Source organism: Oenanthe melanoleuca, chromosome 2 (genome assembly GCF_029582105.1).
Source record: "Oenanthe melanoleuca isolate GR-GAL-2019-014 chromosome 2, OMel1.0, whole genome shotgun sequence".
NCBI lineage: Eukaryota > Metazoa > Chordata > Aves > Passeriformes > Muscicapidae > Oenanthe > Oenanthe melanoleuca.
Genome location: NC_079335.1, coordinates 143955429 through 143975919, shown reverse-complemented (window position 1 = coordinate 143975919; position 20491 = coordinate 143955429). Strand labels below are relative to the sequence as shown.

Sequence of the window (20491 nt, the reverse complement as noted above, 5' to 3'; positions counted from 1 at the left end):
GGTCTTAAACTATCACTGTCTCAGTATCAATAAAACCTTGCACAAGTATGTAAAGACCATAATTTTTCAAGGTCAGTAAAGGACTTTTGAGATCTTTAGAAAGACAAAGAAGAGAAGCATCACATTTTCTACTTCAAATCTATTTAGTTTAAAATTAACATTCCCTGCTTTTCCTAACAGTTATTCTCTAGACTCCTCGGTTCCTTCACCTTTCCTAGCACTGCACCTGGCATCTGCTCAGCTGTGTTTTTGAGCATCGGGAGTGGAAGCGTTTCAGGTTCCCTCTAGGATCTCACCTCATCAGCATGCTGCTCTTGGCAGACGGTCTTGTCTTCAGCTCCAAGACGTGCATATTGATCAGTCATTTCCTTTTGTTACCTCGAATCCTGCCATCGATTTTAATTGTTCCCTACTGAAGAGGAAGCATTCAGCACACGTACAATTACCAACGACAAAATTCTTGCTTTCCACACCTTTTGCCAGGCGGTGCCTGTGCTCGGCTCTCCAGAGCTGTGCATCTCTCTCCCTCTCAGCAAGCAGCAATCTGCACCAATCATGCAGCAGTCAATTTGTGGCTATTAAATCAATTTCTGATTCTCTATGACAGCTTTCCCTGCTGCATGATTTCACACTTCAGCAGTTTGTTTCTGAGGTGCCATGTGGGTTTTTTTCTTTTTCAAAGGGGTGATGGTGATAATGCATTTCATTTGCAGATACCTTACTCACGTCTTCCCAGATCCTCTTTCCTGCTGCTGTCCTTGAGGGACTTGTACAACTTCAAATGACTCCTAGTGAGTCTCCTCTTATGGCTCCTCTTTGGATCCTCATCAGCCCATAGGGCTGTTCCCTGGAGCTTCCTGCTGCTGAAGTGGAACAGCTTTTCCAAGACAAAGCTGCAGCTTGGTCCTGTACCTCCCACCCCTATGGTGTAAAATACCAAAGCTGGGAACTGCTGTGATTCATTAATTCTTCTTTCCAAGATACCTTCTTAGATTGTTCTCATTTTTAAAAAGCATTCCTGCACTCTCACAGGGCTTTCATTAAAAATATTTCCTGAAGGCTCTGTGTCTAAGGGCCTTGGTCCCCTCCCACTGTCTCTCTGATCCTAGGTTTTCCTTTAGACACACAAAAAGGATCCTATTTTTAGCAGCTAACAGTCAATGGCATAGGAATTCATGAGTAGGGAGGAAAGGATGTGAACTATCCAAATATATTTTTTTTTCAAATGAGATCTCTTTACATTCCTATCACCACAGTAATAAGCCATGAGTCACTGTTAAACTGAACTATTAGACCATTATTGTAAACTCATGTCACTAGAATCTGCTAATGTGAACCATAAACCTTGCCTGCCCTCTGCTTTGCTGGGTTCAAGAAGATATTGGCCATTTATAAGGATAAGAACAGTATTCCCTCACAAATTTTATTCCCAGATGGCAAGAAGAGAATGAAATCTTATTAAATCCTATCTTTCTATTCCTAGGGTTTCTTTTCTCATTGCCTTTTAAGAGAACTCCTCTTACTTCACTGTAACATTACAAAAAAAGTTTTATTTGATTTCTTCAAAGTTTGCCAGCTGTAAATTGGGTCTAAGCACTCCTAGCTGAAGAATATCCATGCTGTACCACCTGGGAGCAGCAATGTCACCTCCAAAAGCTGCTTTCTGTGCTCAGTCCTGCCATGACCAACCCTCCCTGCCACTTGCTGTTGCAGCAGACAGTTTCACGTGTCCCTGGACACTTCAGTCTCATTCTGAGGGTTTGTCAGGAGTTATGTCCAGACGGAGTTCTTTTCTAGAAGAGTTTTGTTGAATAATAAATTGTCAAAATGGTCTTAAACACACACACAAAGCTTTACATCATAGAGCCAACAGTCCCTGGAAACCCTTCATCAGCTGCAGAAGAGTCAGGCCAGGCGTATCCACTTGTCCATCAGGGTCTGGCTGCTTCCACCAGGCTTATTTTGCACTTTCAAGAACCAGAAAAAAAGCTGTGAAACACATTCTCATCCCTGTCCCAGTCAGCTGCTTAAAAAATGCTTTATGATGGAGATTTACCCTTCACGGTGGGAAAAAGAGGTACAGGCATGTGAAGTGCCTTTCATTGGCTTTTGTAAAGACAAAGAGGAATGAAGAAAGCATTATTGTAAACCAGAGCAGAGCAAGGGCTTATTGTTAACTGGTGGTTCAGGTATGTGCTAATGAAGATCTTGCTACAATTATTTCTCAAGCCTGGCATTGATTTTATATTAGATTGGAAGGAGAAAGCAAAGCTTTAATTTGTTACAGAGAGGGTTAAATGGCTTTCAATTTATATACGAAAAATCATAAAGGCAGAAGAAAAGAGTAAGAAGTAAAAAACTTGTCTTGGTCTTAAACTCTTTGCTTGTTTCCTGGAGCTTAAAATCTGGGGGTTATTTTCAGTGAATGAAGTAAGAGAGCAGCACAGAGTCTCTGTGGAGAGGCAGGGTGCTGGGATGAGAAGTGTGTTTGCAGAGCGAAAGCTGGTTTCAGTAAACACCCTGTGAGAACCAGAATTCACCTGTTAAAACCGGGCCTTCAGCTACTTGACTTCAAAGTGACCTCAGAGCTGAATTTAAAATGGCTCAGTGACGGGGAGGAGATGCAGGGTAGCACACGGATCACTTAGGAAAACCTGCTGGTGTGGTTTAGACTGGAATTTAGCTTGTGGTTTGAAAACAGCTATTATTAAAAGCTTGCTCCATTTGAGGGGTTTGAAATCACTGCTCCTGCCTCCACTGCAGGGTCCTCACCTCATTTCTCCAAAGCAAAGCTGCCAGGAGAACCCCCTGGAGATTGAGTGCAGTGCCTGCCTTTGTTTGTTGGAGAGGAAACTGCCTTGTACTTAGTTAAGTAATCAGCTGCAGTTTGATAGAGTAAGGTCCCTTCAATAAACCTGGAAGTGTTTCCATGAAGACAGAACAGCAGGCAAATTCTGCAGTGGAACAAGGTCAGGCATTCTGCTCGAGGACATGGGCTTGCCCAGCTCGAAGGCAATAAAAACAGGCATTGTTGGGCTTCCCTCAGCCCAGGCCTGTACCAGGCAGCTCCACAGGCACATTAACTGCCATTGTTTGCACCAGCCCTGGGAGCCACTGCATTTACACACAAGGTTTTATGGTGCCTTAAAGAGCTTTACACCATCAACATGGCAATACATGCCACAGCCCCTGAACACTGCTGACATGTGACAGCAAATGTCTCTATGTGGCTCTGCTGAAAGAGCAAATTTGGCTTAAACTCTAACAAGAAGAAAGTTATATATCTGAGAGGTTACATGGCAAGAAACGTGAAATCTGCAGGGCCTCAGGACACAAACTGGAGTTTAAATTAGTTTTCTGTGACCCAAGTGTAAATAACGTCAGTTTATGTTCACAGTTGTGATGATGATCATAGAATCATGAAAGAGTTTGAGTTGGAAAGGACCTTAAAAGGCCATCCAGCCCAACCTCCCTGCAGTGAGCAGGGACATCTTCCACTAGAACAGGTTGCTCAGAGCCCCATCCAACCTGACCTTGAATATTTGCAGGAATGGGGCATTACCACCTCTCTGTGCCAGTGCCTCACCACTCTTATGATAAAAACCTTCTTTCTGATATCTCATCTAAGCTGACAGTCCTTCAGTTTAAAGTCATTTCCCCTTGTCCTATTGCAACAGGCCCTGCTAGAAAGTTTGTTTGCTTTTTTCTTACAGCAGAGGTGCTCCAGTATCTTTGTGGCCTCCTCTGGATTTGCTTCAACAGCTCCACGTCCTTCCTGTGCTGGGACCCTGGAGCTGGATGCAGATCTGCGGGTGGGGGTCTCACCAGACTGGAGTACAGGGGCAGAATCACCTCCCTTGACTTGCTGACAAAACCCATCAAGGACCCTTTCCAGGTATTAAAGGTAGCAATGTCTGTGTGGTGAGCATCAAAAACCAAACTGGGCATTAAACACCATTTTTACAATATTACATGGATGGAAAAACCAAGCTAAGAGCTGGACAGTGCCAGTAAATTTCACTGAAACAATAAGTAATTGGCCCAGAAAGGCAGGAAACCATGTGCCTTACGAGAAGGGGAGCATTTTGTGTGAGAGCTTGTGTTGTGTGCCTGGTGTGCCAAGGCTTTGGCACTGGAACACCAGCCCCAGGATATCAGTGAAATGCAGGAGCCAGGAGAAAGCCTCCATTCTGCTGCAGAATCAAGGGAGGAGGAGGGCCCTGTCTGCCCTGATCCGTGGTGTTTTACTGGAAGTCAAAAAATTCAGGAAACCCAGCTCTGGAATTTTTTTTTTTTCTCGGGGATTTTTTTTTTCTCAGGCTGCAGCTTTCCTACCTGAAAGACATCTGAAGTTTTTCCACTTCTCAGTCTCCCCTAAAGCCCGGTCCAGAGCGGAGGTGGATGCACCAGGAAGCTGCTTTTCCACTTCACATTTCCACTAAAATTCCTTGTTATTACAAAAGAGCACTTGATTCAGCAGCACCACTTCACAGCTCTTTTATAAATAGAGGCATTGCCTCTGCCCTGAGGAGCTCACAGCCTACACGAGACAGGCAAAACACAGCAAATCAGGAAAAAGAGCATGAGCAGAAGTGTTGAAAGAGGAGAAGGTGCTGCTTGGAGGGATGAAGGAATAAAAGCTTTGTGGAATCCAGCTCCATGTTTTCATCCCTCAGCAGAATCAGATTGGAGCAACCCACTAAGTGAAAGAGTGCCACAGCAACCTCTGACTTTTGAGAGGCTCAAAATGCTGAGTTAATTAAAAAAAAGAAATGCAAAATTTATGAGACCTGGAATCTATGAGTGAATGAGAGATCTGGGCTTAAAAATATGGAAATGCATTTTTCATGGCAGAGCTGGAAAACTAAAATGCAGCACTCATCTCTCTATGCTCACGTGGCCACTTGAGGTCTTGCCAGTGAATGTTTTAAATTTTAATTTTGATCAAAGCCTGTGGTTATCCTTAAAGAACAAGGCACATTGTGGACCTAATTCTAGCCCAGTGGTCTAAAGCAGTAAGAGTTCTGGGAGAAGATTTTCAGCCCAGAATAAGAGAATCCGAAAGATGCTTCTGAATTTAAAAGCATGTGGTAAAATTAAGTGTATAAGTCTCTTTTTGTTGTTGGTGCCTGGCTCAGATCCATTTTTAACATGCTGTTAGCTATCAGAAATACGACACTAGCTACCCGGGTGCCTGCTCTGGGGTAAAACCTGTTTTTAATTGCTATATAAACTCCTTTTGTAACGTGGTTAAAAGATCACAGAGATGGTTCCGAGCAGTAATTAAGGCATATTTAACAAATATTAAATATGGCTCAGCAGGGGAATGTTTAACATAGACAAGCAGGAAAACAAACAGCTTTTCAGTTGGAGGTTCTGCCTTATGACAGAGTTGTAGAGTGCCTGCACAGCAGTGTGTGATATGGGGCTGTGGGGCTTTTTGTGGAACACACAAAATAAAGAATAGAAGGAAGGAGCTGGTGTACTGCATTAGAACACGAGTGAAAGCACTGTGGTCAGACCATGCCTTTGGCAGTGGCCCTCCACAAAGCCTGGTTCACCACAGGCATCTCAGGAATTTGTCCTAATAAACTAAAAATACATGTAACTGATGTTCTTTGACCCACAGACGGGCCTGACATCAAGCCACAAGAAGAACAGTGACCAGCAAAGAACGATGAAACCTGATACTGAGATTCCAAGTGAGTTATCCTGATGGTTACAGTCTTGCATTGTAATACTCAGATGCTGTTTTCTCTCTTTTCCTGTTGGGGGAAAACATGATCCTCAAACAATAAAAAAATTTAAATGTATATATATTAGAGAGAGACATCAGCCTTCATGAATGCATGGTGCCACTCTTCACTCTTAAATCTCAATTTGTTTTCCTCAATGACCACCAGATGTACTCCTGAATGCATCCAGATAAAAAAGCTCCGGGTTAAAGCAGAGCCTTGAAGCCCAGGATGAGCGTGCAGGACATCTCCATGAGGGTTTGGACATACCCAGGAACGCTGGAACTGCAGCGTGGAGTGGAGAATGGTCCATCCTCGGGGGCTGCAAGGACACCAGGCCTCCTGACCCCTCACACTATTTTAAAGCAGGGAAGGTGCATCCCCGGAGAGCCCGGGCCGGGCCCCGCTGCCGCCCGCAGGCTCTGGGTCCCCTCACGCAGGATCAGGATCAGGATCAGCATCAGGATCAGCATCAGGATCGGGATCGGGATCGGGATCGGGATCGGGCCCGGCCCCGCGGGCACAGGGACCCGGGAAACGCCGGCACGTGATTGACAGCTGCTCCACCAATGGGAGCAGTGGATCCGGCAGCGGGATCGCTGCCCTCACTGCTCTTAAACCGGCACCCGCTCCCGCCCTGTGCCTGAGGGCGGGGACATGGGCGCACCGCCATTTTGTGTGTGGCATCCCCGCCCTTCCCTTAGGGGCTCCTCCTCCGTCCTTCGCTTTGGAATCCTCCCTTACCGGCCCGTCCCCGAGGGCTGGTGGTGGTAACCGAGCAAACCGTGGTGTGGTCACCTTCTGGCGGCGGGCGGGGAGTCGCCGCGCCACGCTCAAGATGGCGGCGGGCGGCTCCCCGCCGTGGCGGGCGGGGCGCACGCGGGTGACGTTAGGCGCTCCGGGCATGGGCAGGTGCAGGAGGTGGCGGCGGCCGGAGTTGGGCCGGCGGTAGCGGCGGGAGAGGAGGAGGCGGAGGAGGAGGGGGCTCGGGCTCGGCCGGGGTTCGGGAATAGCTGGGACACCGCAGCGCCTCCTCTCCGCTCCCTCGCCCCTCGGGGACGCTCCCCCTCGCGGCGCGGAGGGCGGCGGGCGCGGCGCGGCCATGGCCGAGGAGCCCAGCGCGCTGCCCTGGTCCATCAACAAGGATGACTACGAGCTGCAGGAGGTCATCGGTAAGCGGTCACTGGGGTTTGGGGGGTGCGGAGTGCCCCTTGGATCTGGGGATGTGAGTCCGCTGAGGGAAGGGGGGTCCGGCCCCCCTCAGCTGTGGGGGATCCTGTCACACACCCCGAAAAGGAGTGGGACTGTGTGGCTTCCCCCTCCCTCAGCCATGTGAGAGTGTGAGAGGGTCCGTTCCCCCGCACCTGAGCTGTGTGAAGGTCTGGGGTACCCCTCAGCTATGGAGGGTCTGTCCCCCCCACTCTGAGGGGTGTGAGGGTCTGGGGTGCCCCTCAGCTGGGAGGGGTCCCGTCTCACACGCCCCGTCACGGGCTGGGACTGTGTGACCGCCCCTCCCAGCCACGTATGTAGAAAGGCTGTGAGAGGATCTGTCCCCTCGCCTGAGGGTCTGTGGGACCCCTCTGCTGAGGCTGCTGCCCCTCCTCATCCGTGTGTGGGGCTCACGGAAGGCGATGCGTGTCTGCTCTATCCCAGGAGAGGATTGTAGTGGTGGCGGGGACACCTCCCTGGCATGGGGCTCCTCCCTGGGCTCTGCGCAGGGTCTGTGTCCCCTCGTGTCGGGGTGACTGGGACAGGATCCCCTTTGGGGTGGCTTTTCCTTCCTGAGATGTGCTGGGCATGAGGTGGTCAGCGGGAGCGAGCTCCAGAGCTTGCGTGCGCTCTCTCCTAGGGCACCCCCGTTCATTTGGGGCGATAACCCCTCTCAGAGCCCCGCACTGCTTTGGTCCCTGCACGGAGGGTTTGGTAGAGCCGCTGAACGAGCCTTTCACCCTGGGGTTTTGCTGCTGCCGTGCGTTTTCATTCATTGTCCTCCACTCGAGGCCCCAGCTCTTGCTCTCTCCATTAAATGATTTTTTTTTTTTTTTTTTTTTTCCTTCTTCACTCTCTCTTGGCGTTAAACTGCCCAGTTACCAAAGGCCTCCTGCTGTACTGATTTATTGGCTGTCTCGACCATTTTGTTGGGGTGTGTTTGAGGGATATATTGCTCTAGGGCGAGTGTGTGACACATCAGAGGTGGTGCCACAGGTGACTCTGAGGTCAGTCTCACCCTCCGGAGGCTCGGAATGAAGCAGGAGAGTGGCAGGGCAGGCTCCCGGCCAAAGGGTTTTAGGAAGGAGGTTAATTCTTTGAGTAATCTTTGTGGAGTGCTTTTATTTGAAGTTTCTGGATGACGTAGCACTGTCATGCCCAGGCTTTCCATCTCAGCCTCGTGGGGAGGCTTGTTTTCTGTTGAGGGTGGGAGAGTTTGTGAAACTGCTGTTTTATGAGATTAAATCCTTAGCATTGTTTAAATGTAGGAAGGAACTAAAGCTGTGGAGTGGGGGAAATCCTTCTGGAAATCCCTGTTGCCCTGTGGAATCAGGCTTTGTCCTCTCCCTCTGCTCAGAGTGAGTAGCAGTGCTTTAGGAAGGAGAACAAATCCTTGTAAAGACAGGGAAGATGTAATCCTACAGACGAACTTTTTGAACCTTCTCTGGAAAATGTGCCCTGGGGAGAAGGGTGCTCAGCCTCCCTGAGGAGCAGGACATACAGGTGTGGGGAGGAAAGGGGAGATCATGCCACCCGTTTCCTGGGGAAAAAGAACTGAATTTCTCTGTGTAGGAAATGCTTCCTTTTCTTTTGAGGGCCTGCAAAGGGGTGCTTTGTGGTGGCACAAAGCAAGGATTTGGACCTGAGTAATCAAGGATAAGAGCAAATACCTTTTGTAGCTGGGGAGTGGGGTGGGATAGGAACAAAAGGGAATGTAAATACACTTCTGCTCTTGGGAGAACTTGCTGCTGGAGGCGCACATCCCACAGCCTCAGAGTACTGGGAGGAGCACAGAGATGTGTTGTCTCGTGTTAACTGACAGAACTTGGGGAGAAATTTGGAAAAAGTGTTGAGTTTCTTCTGTATCTTTTCCTTGTCCCTCTGCATACTGAGGTTTCTGGATGTTGCCGGCTCACTGAAAGGTTGTGTTGGCATTTTGGCATGTGATGGAGTGTACACTGAGATGTGTATATTGCAAACATATGGTTTCTCTTTTTAACTTTGCTGTCCCCTGCCCCCCCCTTTGCTCGTTTCAAACACTGGTGTGTCTGCCAGCGGCCTGGATGGAGATGTGACGCAAGTTTCCTAGCACGTATATGATTTGTGGGACAAAATGTCACTGTGTTAACTGAGCTGGACTGCCTTGCCTCCTGCTTCATGTCTCCTGTAAACCTCAAGGGTTTTTTGGTTGTTTTTTTTTTTTTTTTAGCTCTCTTTATAACTGAAGAGCTGTAAAGGTTCTTCAGCATGGAACAAAGATGTTCTGGTGTGGAAAGAGATGAACCTTGTATTAGTGTTTTTAGAGGATTTAACTTGTTTCCTGATGGAAAAAAAATTACTCTTAAATTTTAAGAGTAAATTTTGAGATTACCAGCTCAGCTGTTTTTTCATGTAGAATAGTGGAAATCCATTTGTACTTCAGTTCTTTTATTTGTACAGTTTTTGCTTGAAAATAGCCATACTGTAAAACTGCCCCCCTGATTCTGGTTAATACTGCATATAAATAAAAAAGGATTATTCAGCACTGAGGATGACTCATGCCACTATAAAGGTGTGGATTAATATCCGTGTTGATTATGCTTGGTTAGTGTTAATAACTGCTGAGTAGCCTCCTTAGGCTTAAATAACTACTGGTACACTGAATCAAGGAACTTTGGTCAGATGAGAACCTGATTTCATTTTAAAAAAGGATAAAATGTGGGTGGGGTAGAGGAAGCAATTTAAAAAGCATTTCAATGAAATATATCCCCAGAGTAGTGAGAGTTCTGCAGGTGAATAGGGCCTTTGGAGACGCTGCAGTTTTTATCTAAAAAGCAGAATATAGTCTGTGCTGTGGTTGTGAAGGTGGTTGGTCTTCTGAGCGTGGATTGCATATAAATTACTGCAGTCTTCTTTTTGAAGCCTGCAAAAATTCGACCTCATGCTGCTTGTGCTGATCAGATACTCACACATGCGGGTTCCCCTGGATCTCACAATTCCTCTTGGAAATGCTGGGAGCGAGAGTGAAGTTGGTTGGAACTGGGTCATTCTCCTTTTGCTACTTTTTTGGAAAGATGAGAGCTGTGCTGACTGTGGCTGTTTGATTTAGGAGCATCCCCTTTGCTGCAAACAGCCCGTGCCAGAACCAGGAGATAAATTAGTGGTGGGAGTGCTCCCAGGCTCGTTCCTGTGCCCGCTCTCCCCTGACAGATTCCTTCACAGCCACGAGGACAGCGCAGGCTGCATGAACAGATGTGGTGGGAGTTTCTTATCCCATCAGAAATCAAGCCTAAATTGAAAATTGAAGTCACCATTTAAGGAATGATTAGTTTTTTTAATGACTGTGGTTCAAGTAGCTTCAGAGTTGGGCTTTGCCTGTGAATTTGTTGATCTTTTGGGACTGAGTACTTTGATTTCTATCTGTGCTCATCCCAGCCCTGTGTGGGTGAACTTTTTTTTTTGTGGGTAGAGAGGAACTTTGTAGAATGGAGGTATCTGCTCTCCCAAATTTTATCAAGGTATCAGTGTCTGGTGCTTGTGTAGCAGTCTCCTGCTAAGAAATCACGGCCATTGAAAATGAGCAGCCTGGGGGTGCTGACCAGGAGAGATTGGGGTCTTTGAATATAAAAGCCAGGCTGGAATGGGAGGCTCTTGTCCAATGATAACTTTAGGGGTTGGTTGTTTTTTTTTTTTTTTTTTTTTTTGGAGCGTGGTGTTCCTTTCTAGCTGTGGTGCCTGTGTGCTGGTTGCAGCCAGTTTCACACGCCTGATATTTAAAACCCATTCAAGAAAAATGTTACACTGTACAAAATATAACTGCCTGAGCTCTAAATGGAGTGTTTGAGATTCAGTCTTGGTGCCATATGTTTTGTTTTAGCATTTCCTCGTGGATTCCCACTCCTCCCCCCAGCTTTGCTGAGCGAAATTGATTCCTACACTGTATTCCCAGTATTCAGGCTGGTTAATTCATTTGAAGACTTTCTTTGTGTGCTCATTTTTTCCTCATGAAGTTGGTGGAAAAGCCTTAGTTATTTTATATTATGTTAAGACTTGCATTAAATTAACTTTAGGCAAATGTAGATAAGTTTAAAAATGAGTGGTCATTCATAGTACTTGTTCTGCTTGGGAATTCAAGTGGGAGATGCTCAGTACCGGTTTTGCTGCTGCTTGGGTGTAGGCAAATATATCTTGTGTGATGCCGAGTGCAACAGAATAGCCAAGCTACTCCTGCATCCAGGCTATCTTTCCTCCGGATACTTCACACATCTCCTTTCTTTGAGACCTTTGATACCATTGCCCTGCTAGAGTTAGAGCTGAGCTGAGTTTTCACCTCTGGGGAAGTGAAAGCAAAAGGTGTTTGGTCGTGCATGTGCCTTTTTTTAGTGCCTCTGTTGTCTGTGCCCTGATAGAAAGGAGGATAAAATGCACAAGGCAGCAAAATGAGGGCTTACAAAGCTGAGCATCGATGGAGGAGGCTGGCTGGGAAGAATGTGGTTGTTAGCCTTGCCTGCTGGTTGAAGGGGAGACCAGAGACAGACCCTGCTGCTTTCAGCTGTTTGGGGTATTAAGGAAAAAAGCAACGTGCAGGGTGTTTCATGTAGAAGGGTTCCCACTTTCCTGGGTTGGTTTCTTTGTAGCAATTGCTTCCAGTACTGTTAGGTACCTGGACCGATTAATGTTTAACACTTCCATTTCTCAAGAATCCATTTAAATAATTTCAGTTTAATGCAAATATCTTGGCTGATGCTGGGGAGTGTGGTTGTGCTGTGCTTCTCAGCACACCTAAGGAGTGTACATGCTGCCTGACAAATGCATGCCTGGGAGGCTTCTTGCTTTTGCAGCTGATGAAATCTTGAAGAGAATCAACTCTTCCCCAGAATATTTGTCTATTTAAACTTGGCAGCATCTCTTTTCTTTCTGAGTGTTAGCAGCTTGCCCACTAAACCAGAGTCTAGAGATGTAATCTTTTATTAAAAGATTGAGCTCTCTAAAATGATGGCAATAACACTTATTGCTGATTATATTAGTGCGTTGCAACTAACTGTGTCTTGGTCAAGTTTTCTTGGAAGATTTCCCCAAAAATGGACAATATCCATCGTAAATCTCTGCAGCAATAAATTTAGCTGTGGACATGCTGATGGAGTGCTTGTAAACTTGGTGTTACTAAACTTTCTTAATAGGGAGAGACAGACTTTAGGGCTTTGTGGGTGTAGAAGAATAGCTGTTGGAGCAGTGGAATTTGGCATTGCAAAATCCTTGAAATATTGTGATGCTGGGACTTTCCAGACAAGTTCAGCCTATTATTCTGCATTCCGTTTAGAACTGAACAACTGAGATGCAGATATGAAGGACCTGGCTCTCAAAGTCACTGCAGTTTCCTGTGACTTCACCTAAGGGAGTTCAGCCTTGACGTTTCTAAAAAACACGTGAAACTCCGTCTCTTCCTGGCAGCCACATGGGAAGGTCTAGGAGACAGGGTTGTGTCCCTGGCTGACAGGCAGTCCAGGCTCTTAATCAGAAGGTCATAGCTCTTGGTGTGTGAGAAGAGATGGGGTACCTCTGATAGGCAAAATAATGCATATACTAATGAAGGGAGCCAGACTAAGAGCAAAATCCAACTTGTCTGGCTTGAGTAAGGCAAGATCACTTTAGCAAATGGTGTTGTAACTACAGCTGAATGGCAGCAGGGATACAGGGCCTGGTACTGAGTGAGAATTTGTGTCCCTTGTGTGCATGAACATAAATGAAGGGACTGACCTTAGTGTAGGGCTGTGTCAGCCCTAAGTTTGAGCCCTTAACTTGTCTGGGTGTGTTGTTTGCCTTGAAACATTGCTCATGAGTGGGGTTTTCATGTTAGTCATCACAGCCTGCATTTTACTTGGTTTTAACTGTATTAGGTGGTCCTGTCACACTGTACAGGCAGGCAGGGCTTTATTGTGATACAAGTGCAGAAATGAAAAATCCAGTACTTTTCACAGCTGCTCAACAGCTACAACAACTAGCAAAGTTTTTTTTCCATGTTCTTTTTCTCACTGCTCCTCGGGGTTCTTAAAGATTGTTGTTTCTTGGTGTGCACCACTGCACACAGAATTTTTGCTTAATGTGAATTTTCTTGTAATTAAGGGAAATTCTATCCTGGAAAAAATACTTGGTTACATATCAACCTCCATCAAACTAGTGTAATGTGCCTTGCCAGGGTTTCTGAGACCTCTTTGGTTCTACACATGGATAAGTCTACAGGGGATGATGGTCTTCTACTCTTAAAGGCTTCACAGATCCCATCTATGAATGAAGTACAGAGTAAATTCAGAGCACTGATTCATTTTCTCACCAAATTACCGTATTAGGCAAATCTTCCTTTCACGTCCCATCCCTTAGTTTTATACAGCTTATACTGCATGCTTGTGGAACAATACCTTCAGTCTGATAACTAAGTCAAATTAAAATGCATTTGTGAGGGAATACACACAAGCTTTTCTGAATGAGGTTTTAATTTTTTGCCAGATTTCAATTTTCTGCTCCAACTGCCTTGTCTTGAGAGGTTGAGGCTGGGGAGAGAAAAACTTCTTGTTTTCTTTAATTTCAGTGTTCCATGCTAGACTGACTTTATAGCATTCTCTCCAATGGATATTTCCTTTGGGCAGGAAATGAGCCTATGTAAATTCTTTCTGGAAAGAAAAGGTATAAGCAGCTGTTAAGGAATAGTGTGAATTGAAATACTCCAGTGATCATCTCTTACTGTAATAAATTCTCCTTGGGTTTTGCCAGAGTTTTACTGTTTTATAGTCATGAATGGTAATTTAAGGACAAACTTTACTTCTTATTGCTAGCACCTTGCTAATAATAAAGCTGTGTGGGAGGATGCTGTTCCCATTTCATCCATCCACAGAGTTGAATTAAGTTAAAACTGCAGAGTGAAAATTTGACCCTGAGTACCCACCTCACTCCTGGTGAGATATGACTGAGCACATGGCTTGTCCAGTGGTATCCTGTGCTGGCTTGTTGTGTGGAAGAATTGAAGTTGGCTTTTGCCTTAGAGCAGAGCTAATTGCTGAATTTTGCAGTTCATCAGAAGAGGGAGGGTGTTGTTTGTGAATGTGGAATTGTGTTGAGTTACTTGTGGCAGGATGTGAGATTACTGCATCTTGGGGCATTTCAGCATGTGTTTTGTGAAAGTGATGGTTTACTAAATATTGGATGAAAGCACCATAGTTCCTGTTGGATAGGTTGTGCATTTTCAACTGTGATTATCTCTGAGTTAGGCTCTTGTTCATTTTCAGTTGTAGGGGATTTTAAGAGCATTTCCTTAGGTTCTGAGGCTCATTCCAGCTCTTCTGAAAAGGAAGCCTTGAAAACAGTACAGAGGGCATTGGAAAATTGGAAACTGGTATTTGGAAAGTGAGAGAGCACATTGATGGCTGTGGGATGAGAGCTCTTAGAGAATATTTTTCTTAACAAAATTATCAGCTCAGCTGTGGTCTGAGGTGACATCTATTAAGTGGGGCAGCTGAAATTGCAGTTGGGAATTTCAGACTGTCTCCAGCTTCCAGGTAGGCAACAAATATTAGATTATCTTGATGTCTTGAAAATTTGTCAATTAGAGACAATGCTTCTTGTTGTGGAGTAGACATCTTTCCTGTGACATCCATGGAGATGGATTTAATGGTGTCAATTTTCAGAACAAAACAGGAAAGCTCCTGTCACTTATTTTGCTGAGACACAGAGCTAGTGAGGACTCCCAGGGTCATGGAGCTCAGTCCCCTGCTCTGACTGATGCCAAATTGTATAATCCCCATACTGAATTAATGAATGCTTGTGCTGGAAATGGCACATGGGGGAATTACTGACACACGTTCTATTAAACACTGAAATCTCCCTGTGACCCTGTCATTGCTGGATGAAACAGCTGCTTAATGGATTCCCTACAACAGTGGAAAGTAGCAATGCCTTGTCTCTCAGCACGTGGCTGAGGCTTAGTGGTTTCTTACACTACTTGCTTTATGTTCAGGCTGTATCTGCAAGGCCAGTTCCCTGTGAAGGTGCAGGAAAAGATGAACTCCAAGCCTTAAAGGTGTTGATACAAATGTCTCCAGTTTGTGATGCCTAAAGATCTACCAATGGAAATGGAAGTCTTTGGAAACTTGATGTGTTATGTCTTTACTTCCTTTGAACCTTTCTGTCTCTTACCATGGGAGGTAGTTATAAAATTGTAGAGTCATGGGATCATTAAGATTGGAGAAGACCTTTAAGATCATCAAGTCTGGTCAAGTACCCTGCACCACTATGTTCACCACTAAACCCTGTCCCCAGCTGCCACATCCAGTGGTTTTTGAACACTTCCAGGTGTGGTGATTCCACTATTTTCCTGTGCAGCCTGTTCCAAGGCCTGACTGCCCTCTCAAGTGAAGGTGGTTTCCCTGATATCTGATATAAACCTCTCATGGTGCAACCTGGGAGAAGACTGACTCCCAGCTTGCTGCAGCCTCCTTTCAGGGAGTTGTAGAGGGTAATAGGGTCCCCCCACCAGGAGCAGCAAGCAAGTTGAAAGGTGAAGCCATAAGTTCCATTCCTTTCACTAAAGTAAAAATAGTCATTGAGGATGTCAATTGCTGTCTAATAAATAGCTTGGTATTAACAGCTAATAAATACATAAGTGCCAATACCTTGGTATTGACTTGCAGCAAACTGTACTTTATTGAAAAAAGCATCTTGAGTGTGAACAGTTTTCCTGTTGAACGACTCACCAATGCAAATCTTATTTGAACAGCTGAGAGGCTTGATGAATTGGCAACATCAGCTCAGTTATTTGTCCAGATACTAAGGCTCAGGATGGTTCTCTTTACTCTTGGTTAAAGAATGTAATTTTTAACTAGTGGGCTAATCTTATGTGCTGAACAGACTAATAGATGCAGAAAATATTTACTAGATCAAGATATTTGCTGAAAAGAAAGGATAATAGTCTTTGAGAGAGAATATATCTGATACTTAAAAGCTTATTTACCTAAAATAACCATGGTACTATCAAACATCTGCACTGTAAGCAGACAGATTGTTCTGTTGAGTGGAAACTCGGCCAAATAAAATATCCTCTACAGCTGACAATTACATTTGAGACAGAGTTCAGAGATAAAGATTGGGAGGAAAGAAAGGACAACACTGGCTTGGCTACTGTACCAGTACTGTATTTTGAGTCTTGGTAATACCTGATGACAGCCAGCATGATATTTACATTGCTGCATATACCGTAAAGGCAACTGACAGTGATTAAAAGGGAAGGATGAACCTTCTCCACTAAAGTTGCTGTGTTTGGAAATGAGATGTTTGAGCCTGCTTTCCATCGTGTAGAATTAACACTGCATAGCTGCAGTGCCCTTTAAATTAGCCAGAGATGTTGGCACCAAATCAAATAAATATAATTGGTTTCAAACTAAAAATCTAATTTAGGCGTGCTAATAGCATCTTAAGTAAATGTGGCAGGTCACGCAGGACTTGTGTAACTGGCCCTTGGAGCTTACTGTAGTTACTGCTGTGGGGAAAATGGTCTCAGAGGTGTTCTCCAAATCACCTGGGTACCTTGGACAGCTGGAGGGTGTTTTGTTAAAGGCATGATGGGAATGTCTGCTAGTCTGGGCTGATTTGGGATGTTGTGAGGGCTGTGGGAGGTCAGGCATACAGCCAAGGGCAGCACCCTCTGCCACCCTCTCTTCCGTGCTTTGGTGTTTGCAGTGGAAATTTTGGAGAAATGTCAGATGGGCTGATACTCCTCCCTGGTAATCCCTCTCTCTTCTGATACCTTCTGTGGCCAGTGGATTTTCCTCTGGTCTTTTTTTTCCTTGCACCTCTTGCTCTGGTGTGGGGTCTGCTGCTGGGGGGCTGCAGCTCTGTGTCAGGGGGAGGCAGTGGAAATTTTGCCTTGCTCATGGGTGTGGGCTGGTGACTGCAGATGAAATGAAGCAGCAAAGTGACCTGGTGACAACTTTGTCACATCTTGCTGACATGCTCTGCATGGCCAGCACTATTCCTCGCCCTCTGTTCCAGTCCTGCCTGTTTTATATTGACAGGCTGACCATTTTTTCTCCAAGCCTGTCACTTCCCTGCTTAGTCTGTGAGGGTTCTCAACCTGAACGTTTGCCGAAGGTGGAAAACAGATGACACTTTTCTATGTTCAGGGCCTAAGAGATATTGAAACATTTTTGCGGGAACAATGCAATGTGAGGTGGGGTGAAAATTTCCTTAAGACTCCCTCTCTGCAGCAACCTTGGCATTGTGTTGTTTAGATTACTGTAGCTAACATCTTTCCAGCTTAGAAATCAATGCCATTTATCTATTTATTTATAGTTTAGAGTTCAGTGGGGCCGTGGGGGATGTACCTAGCTTGGGGTATTGCCCATCAGTTGCTAATGACTCTGAAAATATTGAACTTCTTACATGTGATTGGATTTGGATTTATATTCCTTCTTCTGAATCTGAGAAGCGAATTAAAGACTTGGATGATAAGTCTGCAGCATTGAGTGTTTCTGTATTGGTGGACCACTGAAGGGGAAGTGTGTTTAAGCAAGTGCTGGCAGCATTGTGTGATCTTTTCTAGCTTATTGTTTTCCACTGTGCACGGAGCACTAGGAATCTTGAGAAATACATTGTCTTACATGGGCAGAAACCTCTGAGCTCTGGACACGATGTGTGGTTTTTAGTGGTATTCTCAACTTTGAGAGCTCTTGTCAAGATGTTGAATAACTCACTGTCAGCAAGTTTATTTGCTGTTCAAATGTTTTGGCTCTATTTCTAATTGGACAGCAGACTTTCAGAATATGCTTCTTATTTTCTGAAATTCTTTGAGCGTGCTTGATTAATGCTGGAATATCAGTTGTCTGTTGGACACTGCAGGTGCTGACATAAATAGAGCAAAGACTCTCAGGCTTTGAGAAGGACACATAATGATGTCTTAATAACACAAATCCCTTGTATTTGGAGTACTATTTGAAATATTTGGCCTCACAACTTGCTCAGAATCTCAAACTACTTGAGCTCTGTACTGGCATAAATGATCAGAGAGCATTGCAAAGTGATACACCTGCAATTTAAATGAAACAAATAGGAGTTGATGACTTAAAACTGCTTTTTCCTATTCCTCCTTCCAATACTTTAGTCAAAGGTCTAGACTTTTTTTCTAGTCATCAGATGTGCTGGTGTGGAATGGAAGTCACTTTTATTTAAGTCTTAATTCTCTACCTTGTTACCTCCCCATCCTTGCCCATGCCCTGTGTCTTACTGTACCTGCAGCCACCTTTGGCTTGAACCCAGCTGAATGTTCCCAGCACTGGGCTGAGCTCAAGGTGAACCTGAACTTGGAATGAGCCTGCTGCCTGCAGTGATGTGAGTTAGGCTGGACTGAAGGGTGGAGTGATATTATGACATTGACCACACAGAAATGCAAAGTTTTAAAATTATTTCTTTAAACCAGGGTTGAGCTGTTGTTCCTAAAGCCTTTTCATCAGAAATACAAGGGTAGCCTCTGTCTTGTAAATGAGAGAGTTCAGCTGTTACACTCCTGCAGGACTGTTGCACGCACGTTGTGTGTACTTATGCTGTAGTCCGTGGGGATTGCTGGTTTTCCTCCACCCCCAATATAGGCTTTAAATCTGGCTCCCTCACAACTTTCCAGTTAAATCTGCTTTCACTTTCTGCCTTTGCTTATGCTTCTCTGATTTATTTCTTCCCTGTACTGTATTAGCAAGTGTTTCTCTCCTGCTTTTCTACACAGTATCTTTCTGTCTCTGCTGTTGAGTTGAGAGAAGGTGTACCAAGTTAAACCCGGCCTCTTATTACATCTACCAGAGTTTTAAATAGGTGCTTGTGCTGTGGATATGCCATCGTTCAGCTTGTAAAGAAATGTAAAGGTTCTTCCTCAATAGGCAGTAAATTTGTATTGGGATTGAACTTGGAAAGTGAGTGTGGCTGTGTTTGGTGCAGCTCTGGGAGCTTCCTGGAGGTAGGTGCACGTCTGCACTTCAGTGTTGCTGTGGGAGGAGAGCTGTGCTCATTCCTGTGCTTTTGTACCTCTTTTGTGTTGTGGCCATGGATTATTGCTCTGCTGCTGCTTCAGTTTACCACAGGCTTCCCAACCCAGCGCAGAGCAAGCCCAGTTGAATTCTCTTACTGGTTTTGCTGCTGCTCCCAGTGTCTCTAAGAGCAGTACTCAGAGTCAGCTTGCTGTTTGAGCTCACTCTGAGCAGTGCTAGAAGCACCCAAATGATCTTCCTGTTGATTTGGGGCTGTAACTCCACTTCTAGAATTGTTAACACTCTTCCTGCAGTCCCATGCTGAGTAGATGATACTTTGCTGTGAAAGCTTTTTCTTCTCCACAGATAAGCAGACTTTTTGCCCCCTCTGTGGCAATACTAGGAGTATGATTGAGTCCTGTTATGAATTTCCTTTGATTTTATTCACACTATTTGTAGCTGTTTTTGTAGATTGCATCTTCCATTTTGTAGTAAGAATGTCACATGTAGTGAGGAGATGGCTTGAAAAACATATTCAAGTACCATTAACATTGCATTACTTTACTGTTCCTGATTCGTGGGGATTGTGCCAGCAAAACTTTGACATCCAGTGGACTCTTGTTACCAAATCCTTCTTGGGGAAAAGAGTATTCCCACCCCATGCTGAGTTGGCTGGAAATTTGAGAGTAGGCTTTTTTTTTTTTTTTTTTTTTTTTTTTTTTCCTCTCTCTGTAGCTTGTTTTTAGAAGCAGTCCATTCTTTGCAAGAGGACTCTTCTCCCCAGAAGCTTCAAATGAGGTGCAGGAAATAGAGGCATTGCTTCACCTCCATAGGAAATGGACCAAACAATGGAAGATAGGTCGGAATTTGCAATCCAGTATTTAATTTCTGATTTAATTAGATCTGTTTGCTCTGTAAGAACACATAAGAAGTTCTATTCCCAGTCTTGTAGCTTCTTGTTTTATTGCTGTATTGTCCTTGGAATGAGTAATTAGAGCAGGGCTCCCACAGCTCTTTGGCATGAGGCTGTCAAAGAGTTGAAGCATCCAGAGATGGAGTGAGCCTGCTGAGCCTGGGCTGTGAAGCATTGTAGGTCTCCTGGGCTTTGGGGTACCTGGAACCTGAAAATCATTGCTTGCTCCAGAGCAGCCTTGCAGGGAAGTGTTTTGTGTGCATTGTTCATAAGAGGAAAACCCGTGGGCACAATTATAAACAGAGCCTGCGTCACGAGCGGCTTTCTGGCACCGCACTCCAGATAGTGGAGGATGGATTCCAGATCTTGCTTAAAAATAGAGAGGTCATGTGTGTGCAGGGAAGGGGGGAAGCACTGGGCAGGGTTGTGCAGAGGTGTTTGGCTGGGCATTGCCCCATGCTGAAGACTTGGGAATGTGACTTAGGGGGTAGGTATGGATTTCCCAGCCTTAGAGTTGTTGCTGTCCTCAGCTATCTAGTGGGAAGTTCTAGAGGAGATGAAGCTGAGTTCTACAGAGGTGCATGGAGGAAAGAGTGAAACTGGGAGATCTGATTATTTAGCAAAGGGGGAAAAACATTTACTATGTGGGTGGTCAA

The 20491-nt window shown here is 45.1% G+C and overlaps 1 protein-coding gene across 1 annotated transcript in view; it reads left to right on the top strand.

The window, feature by feature from the left end:
* The first annotated feature begins 6635 nt into the window (after nucleotides 1-6635).
* OXSR1 (oxidative stress responsive kinase 1) overlaps nucleotides 6636-20491 on the top strand; it is an 87217-nt gene continuing 73361 nt past the window's right edge. Inside the window, exon 1 of the mRNA XM_056485169.1 lies at nucleotides 6636-6907. Within this exon, the coding sequence (XP_056341144.1) occupies nucleotides 6838-6907 (70 nt within the window). The 5' untranslated portion in view covers nucleotides 6636-6837. The remainder of the gene's footprint in view (nucleotides 6908-20491) is intronic.